Source organism: Miniopterus schreibersii (genome assembly GCF_964146895.1).
Source record: "Miniopterus schreibersii genome assembly, chromosome: 16".
Taxonomy (NCBI): Eukaryota; Metazoa; Chordata; class Mammalia; order Chiroptera; family Miniopteridae; genus Miniopterus; species Miniopterus schreibersii.
This window is the reverse complement of record NC_138116.1, coordinates 39962184-39983305: the sequence shown is the minus strand read 5'-3', so window position 1 is coordinate 39983305 and position 21122 is coordinate 39962184. Positions and strand designations below refer to the sequence as shown.

General features: G+C 49.1%; 1 protein-coding gene across 2 annotated transcripts in view; it reads right to left on the bottom strand.

Moving 5' to 3' along the window:
* The window catches only part of MYOCD (myocardin), an 83893-nt gene extending 74594 nt beyond the window's left edge, over positions 1–9299 (bottom strand). For both annotated transcript variants that reach the window (XM_081161461.1, XM_081161463.1), the window contains exon 1: positions 8983–9299. In XM_081161461.1, the coding sequence (XP_081017587.1) occupies positions 8983–9037 (55 nt within the window). In that variant the 5' untranslated portion in view covers positions 9038–9299. The remainder of the gene's footprint in view (positions 1–8982) is intronic.
* Positions 9300–21122: the final 11823 nt, after the last annotated feature.

Below are 21122 nucleotides of genomic sequence, written 5' to 3'. Positions count from 1 at the left end.
AAAATAAAAGTCAGGAATCACCTTTATTTAGTCTCAGTTTCAGAGAAAAAACAATACCTTGTATTTTAACAGAATTTGGGGACCCTGGTATTTTATCCAAGAATAATGGTCTAAGTCTGGTTAAGTAATGCTGGACTAACTAGCTATTCTGGATGATCTCAGAATAGAAGTCAGTGCAAATGACCGACTTAAAATGCTTAATAAAGTTGAAAACTGATGTACTACAATTGCAAGGCCGCAAACTATTATTCGGCTAATGGTTTTGGTTTGTTTTCTTAAATTCTATTTATGTCCATCCAAACCTTTTAACTGCTCCATGCTTCTCTCTTGCACAACTCACACGCCACCTGATCAAGTAATCCCTTCCCAAGTGGGCAACAGCGACTTCTTTCTGTAAAAGGAACCCTCACTAGCTCCACGAAGGTCTTGCCCTCGCCAATGGCAGGAACCCCTTTAGCAGTAGGGAACAAAGGCCCGCGAGCTGAGCTGACTTTCGCAAGGTCGAGGAGTCAGAGTGGGAGTGATGGGCCTCACTGTTGTCTGCCTGCAGGTCAGGAATGAGACCCAGGAGGCAGGTACCTGCTCCTCCTTCCTGATCTGGACAGAGGTGCGACATAAACCGCTGGTCACCATCTGCTAGATGACAGGGAAGATCTTGCGAGAAGGTGGAAATAAGGGAGATGAGCGAGCACTTGAGACTCTAGCAGCCCCTGTTTGGGTTTGGCTTTTTTGAAGTATGTAAAATTCTAATCCTGGGCTCCAGCACTTCTGTTATCATTTCCCAGTTTAATCCTACTAGATTAAAATCCATTCAATTTGGCTTAATCCAATTTGACAAAACCTTACTGACTTTGTCTGTCATATACTGTAGCAGATAAAAGATGAGCTCCACTCTTTCTGGTCTTAAAAACAACTTTTTTAAGTACCCCAGGTGCACAAAAATTAGATAAACCATTATTCTTGGTCCCTGTTGCACTGTCACGCTATCATCACTGGTCCACGAATGGACACTGCAATTAATCTGCCTAAGAATTAGCCACTGCGCGGCCCGCAAGCACCAAGAACCTTTTCTTACCGTGGGCCCGGCCCTGTCTCTCACTTGACCTTCCCGCTGGAGAGGCAACTACTCTCCTGAACTTTGTAATTATGTTCACTCATCTCCTTTTTCGTTATGGTTTTAATGCCTAAACATGTATAAAAACATGTTATTTATTTTTGTTGTTTTTGAATATTCGTTGGGAGCAGAATAAAATGTATCAGTTCAACACGGATCAAGCGGTTCATTCTCTCCGCCGAGCACTGTTCCAGGAGCTGGGAAGTAAAGCAACAGAAACAACAAACAGAAACCCCTACCCTCACGACGAGTAACCGAATAACAAGGAAAGTGTCTAGTGTGCCCAACAGTGATAAGAGCTCAGGATGAAAACAAGACAGGGACAGTGGGGGGGAGGTTGGGGCTCTTGCAGAATAACTAAGATGGTGAGGGAAGGCCAGCTGGCACACGAGGAAATCTAACGCATTTGGACCCGACATGACAGCCATGACCTCAAGCAGGGGCCCTGAGTCACACCCTGAAGGCTCCTTTGGCTTTTAAAAACAAGATTTTACATTTCCATTTAGGACTTAAAATACACTCACCTTTTTTAAATTTTATTTTTAACCCTCACTTAAGGAGTGAGGATTTTTTTTCCATTTATTTTTAGAGAGTGGAAGGGGGGGAGACAGAGAGAGAGAGAGAGAGAAAGAGAGAAACATAGATGTGAGAGAGTCACATCGCTCGGTTGCCTCTCACACACACTCCATCCCCGGGCCAGGATAGAGCCTATAACCCAGGATAGAGCCCTTGATCGGGACTCAAACTGGTGACCCTCCAGTGTGCAGGCCAACAGTCTAACCACTGAGCCACGCCGAGCAGGGCAAAGCACACTCATCTTTTAAGGCCCAGCTACCTGTGTCCTGGTGTGGCCTTCTGAAGGCACAGTGTGCAGGAGCATACACAGGGCATTAGAGAGTCAGCTCTACTATTCCAGCTGAGGACATAGAGTGTGTCTTTTCTGCCCCCCAATTGTATCCCCAGCTCCAAGCACAGTTTCCGTTACAAGGGAACCATGAGAGAAATATTTGTTGAATGAATGAATGAATAAATATATGACTCTCACATAGCACTTTTCAGATGGCCCGTGAGCTCCTCGAGGACAAGGAGTAGGCTCCTATGACGGATATCCTCGGGGTTGGTATTGGTCCCAACACCAATAAATACTAGGCTTGAGGAGTGAAGGGTGAGCCAGATATAAACAAGCAGCCAGGAAGGAAACCCATCAGAGTTCTTACCTGGGTGCCTGGGGAGAGCTTGCCAGAGACATTCATATAGAGATTAACCCAATTAAATAGACCTCTGTTGGGAATTGAGGGCCTCCTTGCTTGGAGCAGGATTTTCCACAGTGTGTTTGTTCAGCTAAACTTGCCCTGTGAGCTGCCATATGAATAGATTGCAACATGTTTAGGAATCCCTGCCTTGTAAAAGTTCATAGTATATATGAGAACTACTAAAGCTTTAGGGAAATTCTGAAGTGAAAAAACAATTTAAAATTTCAGTATGATCTGCCTCCCTCTTTTAAAAAATTTCCTACTAAAGAACTACTACCATCCTGTGGAATTAGTCTTCTATGGATCCCCCTCGAGAAAGCACTGGGACTGTGGCCGGATAACCCATATTGTGAGAAAAGTTCTGCAGAACAGAGGCCGTGTGGAGGTTTGGAAGCTGGGAGTGCCACACTGGCAGCTGCTGGCATAGGTAAAATAATGCCCCACCCCCACTGCAAAGAGACCTGTGTCTTAATCCCTGGAACCCAGGGATATGTTACCTTACATGGTCCTATGGACTGAATTGTGCCCCTCCCCAAATTGTGTTGAAACCCTGACCCCCAACGTGATGGTATTTGGAGATGAGACTTTGAGAGGTGATTAGTTTATAGGAGGTCTTGAGGGTGGGGCCCTGGTGATGGGATTAGTTGTCTCCTGAGAAGAGATGCCAGACATTATGCCCCTCTCTACCTCTCTCTAAGCCCTGTGAGGGCACAGCAAGAAGGTGGCCAGCAAGTAGAAAGAGGGCTTTCACCAGAAAGTGGCCCTGCTGGCACCCTGATCTTGGACTTCCAGCCTCCAGAACTGGGAGGAAATAAATTTCTGTTGTTTTACCACCAGGCTGTGGTATTTTGTTAGAGCAGCTGGTGCTGACTAAGACACGTGGCATAGGGGATTAGAGCTGCAGATGGAGTTAAGGTCGCTAATGAGCTGACCTTAAAAAGGGAGATGACCCTGGAGGAGCCCAGTGGAATCACAAGAGTCCTTAAATGTGGAAGACAGAAGCAGGAGAGTCTAAGTCAGGGAGACATTTGAAGATGCTGCACCGCTGCCTTAGAAGATGAGGAAGGGGCCACAAGCCAAAGGACGTGGCAGACTCCACGCCTAGAAAGGAGGGGAGGCAGATTTTCCTTTGGAGTCCCCAGAAGGAACGCAGCCTTGCCAACACTGCGACCGGTGAGACCCTTTTCAGACTCTTGGCCTCCATTTGTGCTGTTTTTAGCCACTAAGTTTGTAGTAATTTGCTCCAGCAGAAATAGAAAACTGATGTCATTACTGAAAAGGGAATTAGTGGTTGTCAAAAAAAGAGGGAAGGAGAAGTTCAGCTATGAACACATTGTACAGAAGCCCACAGTGACGATTTGCCCTTAGTTTCCTCTGATTCTGATTACATCTAATAGAAATTCCTGAAAGATTTTGATGGAACAAGTTTTCCCAAACTTTAGAAATATTTTACTGGCCATTTCTTTCATCTTCTTTTAAATATGTTTTTATTGATTTTTTTTAGAGAGAGAGGAAGGGAGAGGGAGAGAGAAATAGAAACAGGGATGAGAGAGAAACACCCCTCTGCTGCCTTCTGCATGCCCCTGACTGGGGATGGAGCCCACAACCTGGGCATGTGCCCCGACGGGGAATCAAACTGGTGACCTTTCAGTGCATGGGTCGATGCTCAACCAACTGAGCACACTGGCCAGGCTCTACTGATTATTTCAATAACAAGATGGAATTGGGGACTCATTAAGATATTTGTGCTTCAGTAGGATTCACCCCCAAAAGCTGTCAATGAAATTTTGAAAGGAAGACTGAGCCTATGATGCCATTGAAACAATTTTCTTGAATACTACTGTGTTAATTATGAAAATAGTAGGCGTGCATTATTCATTCATGCATTTTAGAAATATATGGCAGGGTCCCTGAGAGTACAACAGCAGAAACATCACAATAATGCATTTATAAAGTTTACAGTCTTCAAAACTTTACAAAAAAACTTAGGGCCATTCACTTGGAAAAATACCAAACGTTGGGGGAAGTGACTTCAGATATGAACCAGTCAAAATCCTCTATTTTGTAGATGACAAAAGCGAGGGCTAAATAAGTCGATTAAATCAGGTAAAGAAAAAAATGTCTATGTAAAGATCTATGCCTATATCTTCATATAGTTTTATAGCCTAGGATGAATAATTTAACAGAAAAGAGTGCCTTTTCCATAATACATAAGACACTAGGTTAAAATACTTGTCCTAGGTTATAAAATGAATTAATGAGGAAGGTAGGGCCAGAGCCTGAACTTCTCTTGAGATCATGGTGGAAATTTCCTCAATAGTGTTCATTTGGTAAAAAACCGCTGGACCAACCCGGATACAAGAAAACAGAACAGGCTTCAATTACTTCTTTGGACCACAGCACTGCAGATATGTCTCACACCAATACTGCCCCAGTCTGGACTGGTAATGATGGACCACAAGGAAAGGCGATGTCCCTAGATCCCCCCTCCCCCGTCCGCCTTAGGGCAGAGAAACTGGAAATGGTAAATACTTTAAATTTCCATTTTTATTCCACAAAACAACAGCAAGGAAGGAATCTTGCTCCTGGCGAGGATACAGGGCTGGAGCCATTCGTTTCTTGAAGAGTTATTTATATGCTGCTAAATGAATGGCACTTTGGATTTAAATTACCTTACTCGCACTTGGGTTGGGCAGTTCATGCTGTTCACTAGCACAAAACAGAAACAAAACCTCTCGTCACTAAAAAGAAATTCAGCCTCAGAGATGTTAAGCATCTAGCTTAAAGTAGAAATCAGCAGTCCTTTTAGGTGACCTGAAGGATGGGGGACAGAGCAAACACAGAGAGGATGACCTGTGGAGCCCTGAGGTGTCCCTTGCCGTCTCTGGAAGGACAAACAGCAACTGCGGACTCTGGCGGCCGGCCCCTGGACGGGAAAGAGTGGGTGCTGGTGTGCCCGCGGCCCAGCTCTGCTTTGCGTGTCCCTTGGTCTTCCAGCGACTGCGCGAGTCCTGGAGCCCCGGCACCTGAGCAGCCTGTCTGCCGGGCTCCCCCTCCCCAGAAAGCCCAAAGGGAAGGTCCCATATTCCTCCTAGTCCGCGTGCAGGCTCCGCCCCAGGAGACCCAAAGTTCATGCTCACTGCGCCCCCCCCCCCCATTCTGAGTCTCTGCTTTTATGCCTAAAATGCAAGGTTTGCATTTGGGACAGTCTTTGGGCACCAGAATCTTGAGAGCTTGATAGGATATTGGATGGGGCAGCATAGAATGTTGGTCAAAGACAGCTCGGATGGTAGGAAGGGTTCCCAGATAAAATCCAGAGTGCCTCGTTCAATTTGGAGTTCCGATAAAATTGTGCCCTCAATATTACAGTATCCTAAAATGACCATCGTTCAACTGAAATTCAAATTTAACTGGGCCTCCTGTATTCTTATCTGCTACATTTAACAACCCCAAATTTCTGGGGGATAGCAGGTAGCAGAGCCCGCCTTTGTGTGAGCTGTTTGAGTGGGAGAAGAAGAAACAGAGAAAGAAAGAAATGAAACACAATAGTTCTGAGAAGCAAAATCCATTCATCGCCCCCTCTCTCCCCCTTAGATCTTTGTGCGTGGTGCGTGTGCGGGTGTATGTACAAGTACATGTAAGGCCTTGTGTTTTGTTGACACAAGGATCACGGTGTTGAGGAAAATTGTTGACAGTGATACTGATTACAGGCATTGGCAAAACAAGAGTGAAATTAAAAACAGTAAAAATGTAGTTAGTTTAAAAGTAACACTATTTGTTTCAGGGCAGCCTACCATATAAACCCAGCTGCCACACAGCCCAATCCCAATTTTGCCTGTTCCAAGTCTTTCCGTGTTTTAAGAGAACCATAAAATGTTACTAAAGGGTCTGAGAAATCATCTAGTCCAACCTTGACATTTACAGATTAAATAACCAAGACTCAGAGAGAAAGTCACCAATATAGAATCCGGCTGCCTAACACTATTAATAAGAGAACCATAATTTTTAAAGGCTTACTAAGTGCCAGGCATTTTCCTTAGCGGTCTACTTGTATAATCACATTTAATCATCACAACAACCCCACAATCATTCTCACTATTCAAATGAGGCAAACTGAGGCAGAGAGGATTCCGTAGTTTATCTAAGGTTCAAGGTTACGTCGCTAGTGAGTAGGCGGCCGCTAAAATCCCAGCTAGTTTGGTTCTAGACCCATACGCTCAACCACGAAACTGCGGCCTCTCCAGTAAGATGAGTTTATATCATTAAGCATGTTCAGACATGTAGATTTTCACAGCTTACTGCTCCTGTAGCATGATCTTGTACATAATAACAAGGTCACCCGAACGCAGCTCACAGGAAGCCGGCCGGACGCTCGCACTGCCCCGCTCAGCGGCCTCCGCGTCAAAGCAGTTATCTGCTCACTGGTGAACAAGCCCCGTAATACGGGGAGTCTTCTAGGACCAGAGAGCAATTGCGCTTCACTTCGTTTTTGAAACATTTTTAATGAAATACGTAACACCAGGGTCTACTATCAAAGCAAACATTCGCAGTCAGATAGGATTTTATGAGTTTACATTTTGAGTAGCTCATGAAAGAAAAGAAGAAGAAAAGAGAAGGGTGGGGGGGAGGGAGAGAGAGAAATGAAAACAGAGAAGGCTCCCTGATCGACTGTTAGTCACAAAAGAGACCAAGTTCTCTTAGGTAGAGGCAGGCCCTTTGTGAGCATGCGGCGGTGCAGCTATAGCTTTAATTATATACAGAAAGAATAATCGCCATGCTCAATGTTACATTTATCTCCTTTTACAATATGCTTGCTTTCTTCTCTGTCTTTCGAGCTATCAACCCCTAGCATCTCAGATGATCAATCCATCCGTCGGTTTCGTCGGTTTCCAGACCCCAGGGCCTGTTTATCGCAGGCAGAGGATTAAGCTCGCCTGGGTCTGCTTTGAAGCCCTGTTTCCCCGAGCTACCCTTCCTGGGACTCAAAAGCCTGTCCGAGCTTTAAGAGAAAAACGAGGCAGCAATTGGCGTTCTCGGGAGCTCCAGGCTCCACCTGGGAGACACCAGGACTCCACCAGTCCAAGACGAGAGCCAGGAGCAGTGCAAACACTGTCTCCCCTCTGCCCCGCAGGGAAGGAAGGAAGGGTTCGTCTGATAGGCCTGTTTCTGCAGCCCTAGGCAGGACCTCGCCAAACCCTCTGAGAGACAGAGGAACCAGGCCCTCCCCGGTCCCCCCCAGGAACCCCTCAAGGGTGCATTGGAAATGAAGGGAGTTTTTTGCAAAACAAACCCGCATGCTCTTTTCCTCAGAAAGGTGGCAGTGTTGCCTTGCGGTTTTGACCAAATTGCAGAGCAGTGGCAATGTCTCTAGTGGATTAACACACCAGCCACCTCACCTCACCAGGGAAGGAGAGGGAGGGTGTAAGCACTGCTGAACCCAACCGCTGGCAGGCTCGCCCCAGAGCTCCAGGGCACCGAGCATTATTGCGGCTGAGCTCGGCGTTTCCATCTTGCTTCAACAGCACAGAGACTAAGAAAATCTCCAGTGGACCCCCGGAGACTTCTAAAAGCCAGGAGCACCTAAGGAAGCCACAGAGAACCCATGTTTTCCAGCATCCACTCTTCTCGTTGTTGAAATATCCACGCACTGAGTGGTGAAACACTGAGTGGTCCTTTGCAGAGGGCCAAGGAAAACTTAGCGAACTAGGCCAGCAACCTTCTAACACCTGCCCTACGGAATGTCCACAGCAGAGTTCTCATAAAATAATTCACCTTCTAAGTAAAAGTTCAGCCATCCACTGAGTGGCTTCTTACTGCTTTTATAGAACTGATATTATACAGTTATGAAGAAAGAACCCAAGAAGGCAGAGTCTCTGTGTCTAAATGTGGAACCCCACACAGTCAAGCCGTCCATGGGCGCCTATACCAACCCTTCCTGAGCAGCGCTCAGAGTTCCCATCGCTCCCACTCACCTTCACTCAGTGCCCTTTGAGAAGTTTCTCTATGCGCTACTGACACAGAAATTTGGGGGAAAATTCTCCATTTATAAATATCAGATGGTTTGGGAAAAAATATTTGTGGCACTGGACTTTTTTTTTCTCTCCCTACAGTGATGTCATTTTAAATACTTGTTGTGCTCCAAATTGGCTATTTTTACTTCCCCCAAGTGACTTTTTTGGGAAATACATTTGTTTGGATTAGCTGCATTTTAAGTGACCCCTGTAATCTAATACACAGCACCAGGTTCATCTTCTCAGCAAGTATAACTAATATTATGCCGCTCACAAACTTGAAACCCCCTAATTTGTTCGTTGTCAAACTTGTTCCTTTTGGGTGTACCCCCAAATTTTCTATTCACAGATACAGAGAGAAAAAACTAAAATGAAAGGATCGGCCTTTTCACAAACAAAAAGCGCGCTCGGCGACTCAAAGTACTTAAAACGGAAGACATTAAAGGCCCCCAAGGTCAAATACAATGTTCACTCCCACAGTGCGCTTTTCCGGAGCGAGGTTGAAAGCCTCGGCGGCTCTGGGACGCGCACGGGAAAGCCGTCCAGAGCTGAGAGGTGCAGAAGAGGAGAGTTTAGGAAGGAATGCCGGGCGCCTCAGCCCTACCTGATCTGAACTTGCTCCTAATCAGCAAAGAATGCTCAGCCCCCAGGAGGGTCATGTTGAGTCTCAGCGAGCCGCTGGTCCCTTGGCCAGACGCCCCCCGCTTTCCACCGGGAACGGGCTCCCGGGAGCCCGGCTGAGCGCAGCGCACAGCGCAGAAGTCATCCAGCTCTCCGGGAGCTCCCCTGGGTAGGAGTCCAGCGGCCCGCGGGACCGGGGCCGGCGTCCCCGGGCGCCCGTGGCTCCCCCTCGCTGCGCGGGCGGGTTAACGCCTCGCCGGCGGGACCCTCCTCCGCCTCGCGCGCCCGGCCGGCCGCGGCATCCCGGGCGTTCTTGGCTGATGTCATAGGCCGCCCGCGCGCCCAGAGTCTCCGCCACCCCTTATGAAGGTCCCAAGTTTGCCATCTGATACTTTTTTACTACTGACAGGAGCTCAGCCAATCAGGAGCGGGAGCGGGGCCCCGGGCCTGGCGCAGCCCGCGGCGGCCGCGGAGCCGGCTCTTAACTCTGCGGAGGCCGAGCGGCCGCGGGGGCGCCGGGACCCGCGCGGGCAGAGCGCAGGAGCCCGGGGCGGACAGGGGGGCTGCGGGGCGCCGGGGCTCGCCCACGGGGCGCGGAGAGGGCCTGGGCGGTGGGTGGGAGCGCGGGGCGTCCCCGCAGCCGGCTGCCGCCTGGGAGGCGGGCGCGCGGGAATCTCCTACCCGGCGCGGGACGCGCGCCTGCGGGACTCGGGGCTCGCCGCGCCCCGCGCTTTTCAGATAAGCGGGGCCACTTGCGGATGAGCAGAGCTCCCCGCAGACCGAAGTGCCCACGTTCTCTCCCCGCTAGAGGGTCGCAGGCACAGACTTCATACAGCTCGCAGCTCAAGCCCACGCGTCTGCGCCGTCCGGACAAGCCTGACTCCGCGTGTCCGCACGTCCAGCGGGACACAGCGCTCCCCCCTCCCTCCCGGGACGCCCTTTTGTGTACCCGGGAGGGTGCGATTCCAGGAGGGAGGGGTGTCCGGAGCAGGGGCCGGCCAGAGCTGGGCCAGGCTCAGCGCGGGAAGGCTCCAGGGCTTTTCCCTGGAGTGCCTCCCTCCTCAGGGCAAAGTCCATTCCAACTCGAAGACCGAATTATTCGTGTCCAGAATGTTCCCGGTGGTGTAGACTCATCAATAAATGAAACAAAGACTCTGCTTTCAAGAAGACTCTTAATAGTTGGCGGCATAGAAAATAAAACAGGCATAGACGTCGGTAAAGTCCGGTTGAATTTGTTTGCAATCTTAATGCATGAGGGTCTCCAGGTATCATCTGTCACACAGGCCTGCCTATGTCTCAGGGGACCCCTAACACCTCAAAACATCAGTAGGCAGCAGATAAAGACCTGACATGACCGTAACTCATGGTACACTTTTTAATGCCCTGAGTTTGGGCCTCTGCTGGAATTCTCTGATTCTTGAGTCCACTCTTTGGATCTGACCAGTCGTTTGTGTAAATAAGGTCTCTGGGATGGACCACGAATCCCTGATGTGTCGGAAGGGGGGGAGGCAGAGCAGCCCACCCGTCTGATCTGGGAGCAGTGGCCTGGCCACGGAGCCTGTGTGGAAGCAACATCCCCACACAGAGCGTATGGCTCTCAGCTGCCACAAGCTGAGTGGCTTGAAACAGCGCAGGTTTATTCTGCAGTTTGGAGGTCCGTCTGAAATGCTCCCAGTGGGCTGGAACCAAGGTGTTTGCAGGGCTGTTCCTTTCTGGAGGATCTAGAAGAAAGTCGCTTTCTCACCCTTTCCAGCTTCTGGAGTCAGCCCCTGTCTCCTGGCTTGTGGCCCCTCCTCCATCTTCAAAGCCAGCCAGTGGGGGGTCAAGTTCCTACCCTGTGGTACGGCTCTGCCCTCTCCCCTCTACCCCCCTCCGCACTGAAGGACCCTGTGGTTACACTGGGCCCACCTAGTGACTATCAACCTTAGTCCTTCCCATCTGTTACCTTGTTCCCCTTTGCCACCGATTCCTGGGGTTAAGATGTAAACGTGGGAAGAGGGGTTTTATCCCGCCTGCGAAGCAACCTGACCCCTCTTTCCAGCAGCCTGTTCTTGTCTTCAGCCGAACCCCAGACTCCTGGTCTTGGATGGAAACAGGTCAAGCAGAGGGAGGGAGGTTTACAGGGATGCACAGGAGCCTGCAGGGATCCTGGCAAGCTCGGGGATGCCCGTGGCAGGGGAGCACTCTGTGGGAAGAGATTGGTGGGGAAAGGAACATTGCTAATTTATCGGAGTAGAGAAAAAACTATTCTGAACAGCTTTAAAAACAAAAGAAAGCCAAGCAGATTTTTATCCTGAGGACTGTGGAGCTGAGAAAAAGGCGACTTGGCAGGAAAGTCAAGGTTTTTTTTTTAGTGAAAGTTGTGATAAAAACAGCTGAAGCCGGCATGAACGTAAGGGTCTGCATGACCTGGAAGAGCTGGACAGGAGTAAATCGTTTTCCTCTGTAGGCGTGTGTGTGTGTGTGTGGGGGGGGGGGGTGCATGTGTGTGTGTGGGGTGTGCATGTGTGCATGTGTATATGTGTGCGTGCAAGCGTGTGCGTGTGTGTAGTCATGTGCCTGTGTGTGGTGCGTGTGTGTATGTGTACGTGCAGTTGTGTGCCTGCGTGTGGTGTGTGTGGGTGTAGGGAAAAATAGTTTCTTTTTTGAGTGCGTTTGGGAAATGCTGGTAACCATAGCCCTCCTCAGTTTTCCCATTACTGTGGAGATGCCCGCTGGGACTTACACCCCCTATGGCGTGGACCTATGGATATAAATACGCTCATATAGAAGCTCATCCTTCTGCCTCTCTATGCAAGCAATTTTTGTGGGGAAAAAAAATAGTGGAATTTGACGAGGATGTTCCTAGGGGAGCAGCATTGCCTGCCGTGCTCTGGGAGCAGCAGGCTAATGCAACAGCCGGCCAGCAGGCTCCGTCCTACACTGTGATCACCCCTGTAATCGCCTCGGCAGCACTTCCTGCCTGGCTGCCCCGTGACTTTCTCTCCTGAGGCGTAGAGTGAGCCCAGGGTGTGATGGAGAGGAGACACGGGAGCTTCTAGCATCCGGAAGCTGCCTCTGTGACCTGGAGTGAGTTATTAAGTCCTGGGAGACACTCAGCATCTTCATGGAGTTAGACCTGCCTCCAGAAGAGTGGGAGGGTTTACGTGAAATAATGCATGTGGAGTGCCCAGAACACCTTACTCTTCTTGGCGTGTTTTAAGCTCCCCTCTGCACCCTCTCTTCACCTCCAACTATTCTTGCTGATTCCAAGCAATCCTGACACCTCTTTTGTTATGACTTACCTTTGCCATCAGTTATCTTTGGCTGCCTAACGAACTACCAGCTTAAAGCAGCACACACATTCATTATCTCGCAGTTTCCATGGGTCAGGATTCTGGGCCTGACTTAGCTGGTCCTTAGCTCAGGACCTCACAAGACCGCAGTCAAGGCATTGGCCGGGCCAGTGGTTGCATCAGAGGCTTAGTGTCGTCTTCCAAGCTCACTAGTTGGTAGGATTCAGGTCCTTGCAGCTCTAGAACTGACCAAGGCTCTCTCTTCAAGGCCAGTCAGAGGACCTCTCTCAGAGAATTCTGTTTTAAAGGGCTCATCTGATTAGTCGGACCCGCCCAGGACTAGCTCCCTTTTGATTAATTCAAAATCATACTAATTAGAAACCCTAATGACACCTGCAAAATCTCTTCGGCCACAGACTGCAGCCTAATCGCGACAGTGTCAGTCCCACTCACCAGCCTTTGCCAGGCTGAAGGGTGGTCCCAGGGTGCAGCCCGTCAGGGCTACCTTAGAACTCGGCCTTCCACAGCCGCGATCCTTCCTCGACCCTCCACAAACTGGGAGCGATTGTGTCTGTAGGCTGTCTGCGGCGCAGCTCAGGGGTGCCAGCTTGAACGCTGACCCCCTATGGGCTTCCTCACGGTCAGCATGAGCTCTGCTACCAGGTCACAGGGCCAGGGATGGTGAGCAGACAAACCCACAGCTCCCCTCTGCTGGCCTCAGCGCCTCCAGCTCTCCCCTTCTCAGCACAGGCCCCTCACCCCACCCAAGGCCATCGCGGTCTTCTTGGGCCTCATGGTCTTCTTGGCCTCAGTGCCTGTTCCTGGAATCGCCTCTTGTCTGTTTTCTCTTTTTCCTTTCACGTGTTGAGGGGCGCACTCGGCCCTCTTTCATCCATGCATTGGAAATGTACTCGGGGAGCTTTGCAGATCACTTTGGTGGGTGCCCTGGCAGACACACAGTAAGCAGACAGTTTTGCAAACCCAATGATAGGCCCAGCAAGCTCGGCAGCAGGTGGCCTGTCCAAATGGGGCCGCCACGACCCAGCTCTGGTCGACTGTAGCCACTAGGGAGAGACCACAGGCAGTTGTGGCCATTTCCTCCAGGTGTTCAAAAGAACTGGAAATCCGTAATTTTAAAACACAGTGTGAGTCAACCAGGGTTAGATCTCGGCTGTGGGACCTGAGCCTTATACAATTTGGGGGACTTTTATTTATTTATTTAATTTTTATTTGTTTGTTTATTTATTTCTTTAATTCTTACCCAAGGATATTTTTTCCATTGATTTTTAGAGAGATTTATAGGGAAGGAGAGTGGGGGTGAGAGAGAGAGGGAGAGAGAAATATCGGTGCTAGAGAGACACATTGATCCTTTGCCTTCCACATGTGCCTCAGCCAGGGCTGGGAATGAACCTGCAACTCAGGTACGTGCCCTTGGCTGGAATCAAACCCACGACCCTTCAGTGTGTGGGCCGACACTCCACCCACTGGGCCACACCGGCCAGGGCAACTTGGGGGCCTTTTAAAAAACAAGTGTAAAGTTAGAAATGTGATGTTAGTGTAAGTGTGACTATTGACTTAGACTGATAAATGGAGCTATGACGAACAGGAGCATGGACGATTCATTTCTTTTCTCATGAGATCCTTCGGTCAACTGACCAGATATGGTGACCAGAAATACTTCCCAATTGCTCTCTGGCTTCCCCTTCCCACCTGGAACTTGCCAGAGCTCCCAGCAACCACAGTGCTAGGCGAGTGGGGGGCCCCGACGCTTAAGCTTCATTAACTTCCCCGTATTAAACCATCTCTGGGCCAAGGAAACAGGCGTGCGAGCGGAGGGAGACTCCTCGGCACTGTTTTGCGACCTCTGCTGTGAAACCTGTGCTCTGATCTCCAAGAACTTTCATCCAGACCCCGGCAGGGAGGGTAGATATGTCCTCCCAGGTTACCTGTTTAAGGAATTGCCTATTTAAGAAGTTCAGCCTCAGCCTATAACCTGTTTCAGTTACAGAAATATTTGTTAACCACAGAATCTGTTCTAGCACAAAGGTAAAGAAGATAAGACCCTGGGCCCCCAGGGGCTAAGAATATAGCGATAGAGCATCAGACTCCCAGAAAAACAGAAACCCAACGTCATTATAACACCAGCAATGCCACGAATCCCACGCAGAACTCACGTGAGCCACCCTAGTATAGCCTGGTCCTTTTTTGAATGAAAGTGAATATAAAAGGACTTTTGCCTCATTTAAACAAAGACTTAAGTCAAATAAATGTAAAGAAAGTCATTTCAGTTGAAAGTATCTGCCGCGCCCCTTCTTCCCTTGCTGGCCAGCAGCGCCTCTCACCCTTCCCTCCTCTCCTTGCACTTCCCGGTTCTCACTCCTGTGCAAGAAAAGGGAATACAGTTTGAGAATTCTGGTTTATTTATTTATTTTTGTTTGTTTATTTAATTAATTTTTTCCATCACTTTTCAGAGAGAGTGGGAGAGAGAGAGAGAAACATCGATGTGAAAGAGACACATCAATTGGTTGCCTCCTGCAAGTGCTCTGACCAGACCGAGCCTGCAACCAAGGTACATGCTCTTGGCCGGAACCAAACCCGGGACCCTTCAGTCTGTAGGCCGATGCTCTAACCACTGAGTCAAACTGGCCAGGGCGATAGTTCTGGTTTAAAGCCACCGGGTTGGGCCTCACTGGGCAGAGGACACGGCCACTGTGGTAAAAAGTCCTGCATCCATGTATTACCTCTTCAGGGTCTCCGTCCTTGCTGCTCTGACAGGGTGGGGAGCGGCATTGATCAGAAACAAAAAGGTGCATTCTGACATGTTTAAATCAGTCACACCAGTTGTCCCAGCTCCATTCCTGCCTCTCTCTGTCTAGAGACTTCCTACTTATACTTCAAAACCCAACTCAGATTAGCCTTAATCAGAAAACCTTCCTAGAAAGCCCCAGGCAGAGTTCATCACACTCCCTGGCTTTCCTGCCCTCATATCTCGCAGGCACTCCTGGTCTTGCCTTTGTCAAGGGGTGTCATCGATGACTTTTTAACATGAAAACCCTTCCCCTAGTTTACAGGCTACCAGGAGACAGACATTGTTTTCATCTCTGTCTATAACTTGTTGTCTGTTTTTCCTTTAATTCTAGTTTGCTAATTTTTTGGATTTCTCATCACATAGTCAGCTGCCCGTTGACATGTGTTCGAATCATTACATATCAAGCGGCATTTCTTGTTTTGGATCTTTCCTTCTGCAAATAGATTATAAGCTTCCTGAGGACTTTGACTCTGTCTTCCATTCTTTGTATCCACCCAGGCATCTTAGACGCAGCTTCCGAGGATGAACAGCGGCTGCTGGACAGTGCCTGGGGCGTGGGGACTGGTGTTTTCAGATTCATTCCATCCAGGGCCTGACACAACATTGCGCACTTTCCAGAGGTGGTGATGAAACCACTTCTGGTTCATGAAGTGTGAGCTGCTCTGGGAGTTTGCTTTCTCTTCCAAACAGTGTGTGTGTGCGTGTGTGTGCAATTGGTCACATTCTGTCTCTTAACTCTCCTTTCGCTCAGCACGCCTGGCATCTCCCCCACTCCCCAGGAAACAGAATGGGGGCCCATAAATCCCTGACCTGCCTCAGGTGACCTTACAAATCACGCATGCCTCGTCTCATTAACCCGGCCGCCTATTATGGCTAAGGAATGGCGAAGTGCTGCCCAGCATGCAGCGGGGGCAGGGACAGCCACCCAGGCCACTTAGGGGACCACAATTGCTCAAGAGCTTCCCAAACTTCCTCTTTGCCTCGCCCCACATTTCCAGGGGCAGAGGAGAGCTTTCAGTTTCAGAGGACACTGTCTGGGAAGAGCATCTCCCTCTCTCCGAAAGCAACATGGCCCACTCAGGGAACTGGAGCAGCTCCTCTAAAACTGACACCGACTATTAAAATCAGTACATTCCCAGTGAGAACGTCTGAAAAGAGAGAATTCCAAGCGCTACTAAAATCAGCTATGATAACAGAAAAGAAAATTCATGGTGGGAGGCTTGCTAACCAACAATACTTTCAGCTGTCTCTGGAACTCAGTGTTCAGCAAAAGGTGACTTCAAAAAATCATTCAGTGTAGCAAACGGCCAAGGGCCTGTCAGACCCACTGAGTGCTTCTGCAGCAAAATTCCTTTTCGTGACTAGCATTTGAGCTCCAGCTTTACAGAAACTGACCCAGCACCTCTCAGGCTTTAACCTACATGACGCTGAGGCAGGGGTTGCAACCTTTGTTATGCCTCTTCTCATAAGATTTATTTCTATTAAAATTTTTTTAGACCAGTCTTAGGTTCACAGCAACATTGAGGAGGCACAGAGAGGTCCCAGCCCCACACGTGCACAGCTTCCCCACGATCAGCATCTCACCGCAGAGGTGCATCATGACACCTGACGGGCCTACACTGACACGTCATAATCACCCGAATCCACAGATCACCTTAGGGCTCGCCTTGTATTGGACAGGTTTTGGATACGTGTATAAGTGACATGCATCCATTATTATAGTATCGTATGGATTAGTTTCGCTGCCTAAAAGTCCTTCGTGCTCCACTTACTCACCTCCGACCCCGACAAGGTTTTCTTGTTTTACAATTGCCCGGTTTTTACGCTTCTTTTCTCCGCTGGCACATGTCCTCTGAACTTTTGAAGCCCGGTTGTGCATATTTTCTTTGCGATCCTCACATCAATGCTGTGAGGTATTTGAGATGCTTTCTGACGGCCGAAGTACCTGATGTAGGGGAGAGGACCACTGACTCACTGGAACTTGTCCCTCTGGGGAGAGGGAAGACCAGGTCTTGGGGCTCAAGGCTTCCATCTGACTCTTCTTTTCATGAGCTCGTGCAGCCTCTCGTTTGACAGGTGACTCCGAGGCCTGCTCAGGTTTCCCGCTCTGGGTACACACTGCCTCCCACAGGTGGTTTTTTTTTTTTTTTTTTTTTTTTAATTCTCCTGGGTGGTCAGTATTCATGTCAGGGAGAATATAAACATCTCTACGTTGCTTCCTGGCTCATGCAGTATTTTCTTACAGTACATTGCCAATTTCTGTTTTTCTTCTGGAAAATTCTTTACTATGAACTGACCTTGGTACTGACCCATGCCGTAAAAACAAAACAAAACAAAAAACCACAAGAACCAGGATTTTGTTACATTATTATTTAAAACTAAAGAATGGTAACTGTGTGTCTAAAGCTTTCAAGACATGAAACTGGGGTAACTTCCAGTATGTTTGAGAGAAAATTTATTAAAAATGACTGAAGGAGAACCCTAGAAGATCCAATGACATTTACACGGGGGCCGATGGGCTGGGTGTGGGAGGAAGGTGACTGAGACATGGCGCTGTTGGTGGTGTGCCCTTCCTCTCGGGTACGGGGCAGTGGTGGCATGGTGGCTGCCTGCGGCAAAGGACGGGGGCTCTGGGGCCAGGTACCTGAGTGTAACTCCTTGGCCCCACCTTTTATTACCTGTGTGACCCTGGGCATGCTTTTTTTTTTTTTTTTTTTTAATATATCTTTATTGATTTCAGAGAGAGGAAAGGAGAGGAAGAGAGAGAGAAACATCACTGAGGAGAGATTCATTGATCAGTTGCCTCCTGCACGCCCCCAACTGGGGATCGAGCCCGCAACCCGGGCATGTGCCCTGACCGGGAATCGAACCCCGATCGCCTGGATCCTAGGCCAACGCTCGGTTGCTGAGCCAGGCCTGGCCGGGTGGGCATGCTTCTTAACTGCTCTGTTCTTTGTGCCTCTGTTTCCTCCACTGTAAGGTGAGGATAGTTCATAAAGCTCTAGAGAGGACTCAGTGAGTAAACAAATATGTGTGAAGCACTCAGGACACAGCCTGGCTCCTGGGAAGTTCCCGTCGAAGGAGATCCATGAAGATGGCTGTCACGGTGGTGGCGACGGCAACAGTGATGACCGCATGTCCCTCGACCAAGGCTGTTACAGGCGAAGCTAAGGCTTCCATCTCTGAGTGGATGCCGCCTTCAACCTTGCGGAGAAGCACCTTGTGTATTTTAACGTCCTCCACAAACGCCACATGTGATAGTCTTTTGGGAAATGATTGTTTTCTGTGGTGGAAACAGCCTGGGCAATTCAAAAGCAGTTTTGAAAAAGCCAGCATCTTTTAAACCGCCCGCCCCCCGTTGCAGGAGACCTGGCTGTTGGCGCGTGAAATCGGCGCCTGGGGGCTGGAGGTGGCACTGCGGCCGCTGGGACAATGCCGGGCGCCGCAGGCCTGGGCTGGCCGGCACCTGAGTCTTTCCTAAGGGTTCCACTGGAAATAGAAACGGGGAATGGCCCATGCTGAAGTTAGCCATAATAAGGGAGACCGAGATAGTTGGTTTTGAGGCATTTCGACTTTGGAAGTTTGGGTTTTGCCCTATTTGAAAAGAAACCCCCCCTAAAGTAATATCTCCTTGGGTAGGATGTTTGTGAAGTTCGAACTAATAATTGTGGAGGTTCTGTGTCCTCCTTTGTTTTTTGGGTTTTGTGTTTGTTTGCTTTTGCTACGTTGAGTTTGATGATCGGCGATTTTGTGGACAGGAAATAGAGCCGAGTGCTGAATGCTGTTAAACGTCTCTGTCACCAAAGGATGTCCTGCGCCGGGGCTGCAGAATCCATTCTCACGGGCGCGTTTGTACATACTTTCGTGCATGCCCAGCATTAGCCGCTGTTGAGTAAACGCCGACCCTAGGGTAAAGAGCCCAGTGGTTTCTCGTCTCATTTAATACTCATAATAGCCTTAGGAAGTGGTACAATTTTATTCCAATCTTACAGAGAGGGAACTGAGGCTTAGAGACAGTGCCATCCTTAGGCCAGGGGCTCTACCCCGGACGCCACATCTCAGGGGCCTCCTGTGCTTTGGAGTGCTCCCCCTGACATTTTCTAAGTCTTCCTGGGGTGCCTGGGAGCTGCGGAGGCCAGCCGTGCCACCTGGGCCAGGCACCCTGAGCCCAAGTCAGAGAGGGTGGGACCCCCTTCTTGATCTCCGCTTCTTCCCTTTGGGTTGTCCTCTAACCCTCCAGCCTGTGGTGGGGTCAACCAGGTGCCCAAAGGAGCTCCCAGAACTGGACCCTAATGGGTTGTCCTGGAGCCTCATGAGCAGCGCGGGCTCCAGAGGGCAGCCTGGTGAGCGGATGGCTTCCCCTGACAGGTGTGTAATTGGGCTGCCAGGACGGTGCTGGCACGCTGATCTGACTTACGCACATTATTCATATAGACAGGGGTCCTGCAAAAAACATTTTCCCAAAGCCCCTGCTGTAAGCAGCCCTGTTTAGAGAGGTGAAGAGATTGATCAAGATCATCCAGCTGGTAAGTGGCAGGACCGTTACCTGTCCTCAGGGCTGTGTGAAGTGCTCACATATTAGTTCTTTATTTTTAAAGATATTAGGAGTTGTTATCCTTATATATACATTCTGCAAAATAATTCCCTCAACAATATTTATTAAGTCACTTTTGTGCAGAATGATTAAACAAGTCTTCAGCAATTTTGTTTGGTCTGTGGCCACCTTCCAGGCTAGGCCTACCTCAGGTAAGAATGTGAATTTAATAGTCTTCCCAGGTTCCTTATGGGACATTGGAACTTCCCAGGATTAGAGTATCGGGTAGAGATTGGTGGTGTGACACCAGCTGTTAAGCCAGTCATCAATGGTGTAGCCTGATCCTTGAGACATTGGTGGGTTTTTAGAAAAAGCCTTCAGCTTGTTGGAAATGATACCACACCTGGGAACACAACCAAAGCATTTCTGATGTCTGACAAAAGCATCGCCAAAGGGGGAGAAAGAGAGAGAAAAAAACAATAACAATCTACAAACATTCATGACTGTGGAATTTAGAAATTACTGACGTTATTTGTTTATTAAAGATTATAACTCACTTCAACGTCACAAAGAATGAAACCCCGTTGACCAGATGACAAGCACAGCCTGTTCTTTATGATAATGCCAACAATAAAACTAGAAGACTTTACAGTTTGTTATTTATCGAGTTGACTGGACAAATCACTTTTCTACATTCAAGGCTTGAAAACCCTTTATTTTCTCTTTCCTGCCCATAAATAAAAACAGCATGGATGGTACATTCATCTCAATGCACTCCGCGCTGCGAGAGCAACAGCAGCTGGCTCTGGTGCACAGAAGTGCCAGAGTTTGCAGCATTGACACTCTTGCTTTCCACTACTTTGTAGAAGGGATTTTTGGGCTCATGGTAATGATAGAACTTAAATTTTTCCCTCCAATGAATATCTTACATTTATGTATTTTTCTGTATCTCCAGCCACCGTGCTGGACCACAGCAACATGCATTTCTCATTAGCTGGTGTAATAACCTAAATATTCTCCACACTTTCACTCCTGCCCCTCCAAAGTCGATTCTCTACACAGCAGCCAGATTGACCCTTTAACGTAAATTAGCCTAAAGTGCTCCCTTGCTCAGTGCTCTCCAGTGGCTTGCCAATGCCCTCAGAGCGAAACCAGACATCTTCCCGTGGCTGCTCTGGATAGCTTCTGATAGCTCCTTTTTTCTCCCCCTCTTTCCTCCGTCTACCCTTCACTTGGGGGGGTGGCGTGGGAGGGGAGGGGAGTTGACCAGTATGGCCAGCACTAGCAGGCTCCTTTGCCCTCTGACTTTTGGGTGTATTCAGCCAATGGGGAGCTCTGCGTGGATTGGGGGGGTGGGAGAGTGAGGCCAGGGCATTTGCTTCCCAAGGTCCCCTGGCGGCAGCCGCACCCCCTGTGAAGGCCCCAGCTCTCACCAGGCGGCCTTCCACAGTCAGCTGCCTCCCGTGGGTCCTGGTGACCACCCCTCCTCCTCCTTCAGCACTAGG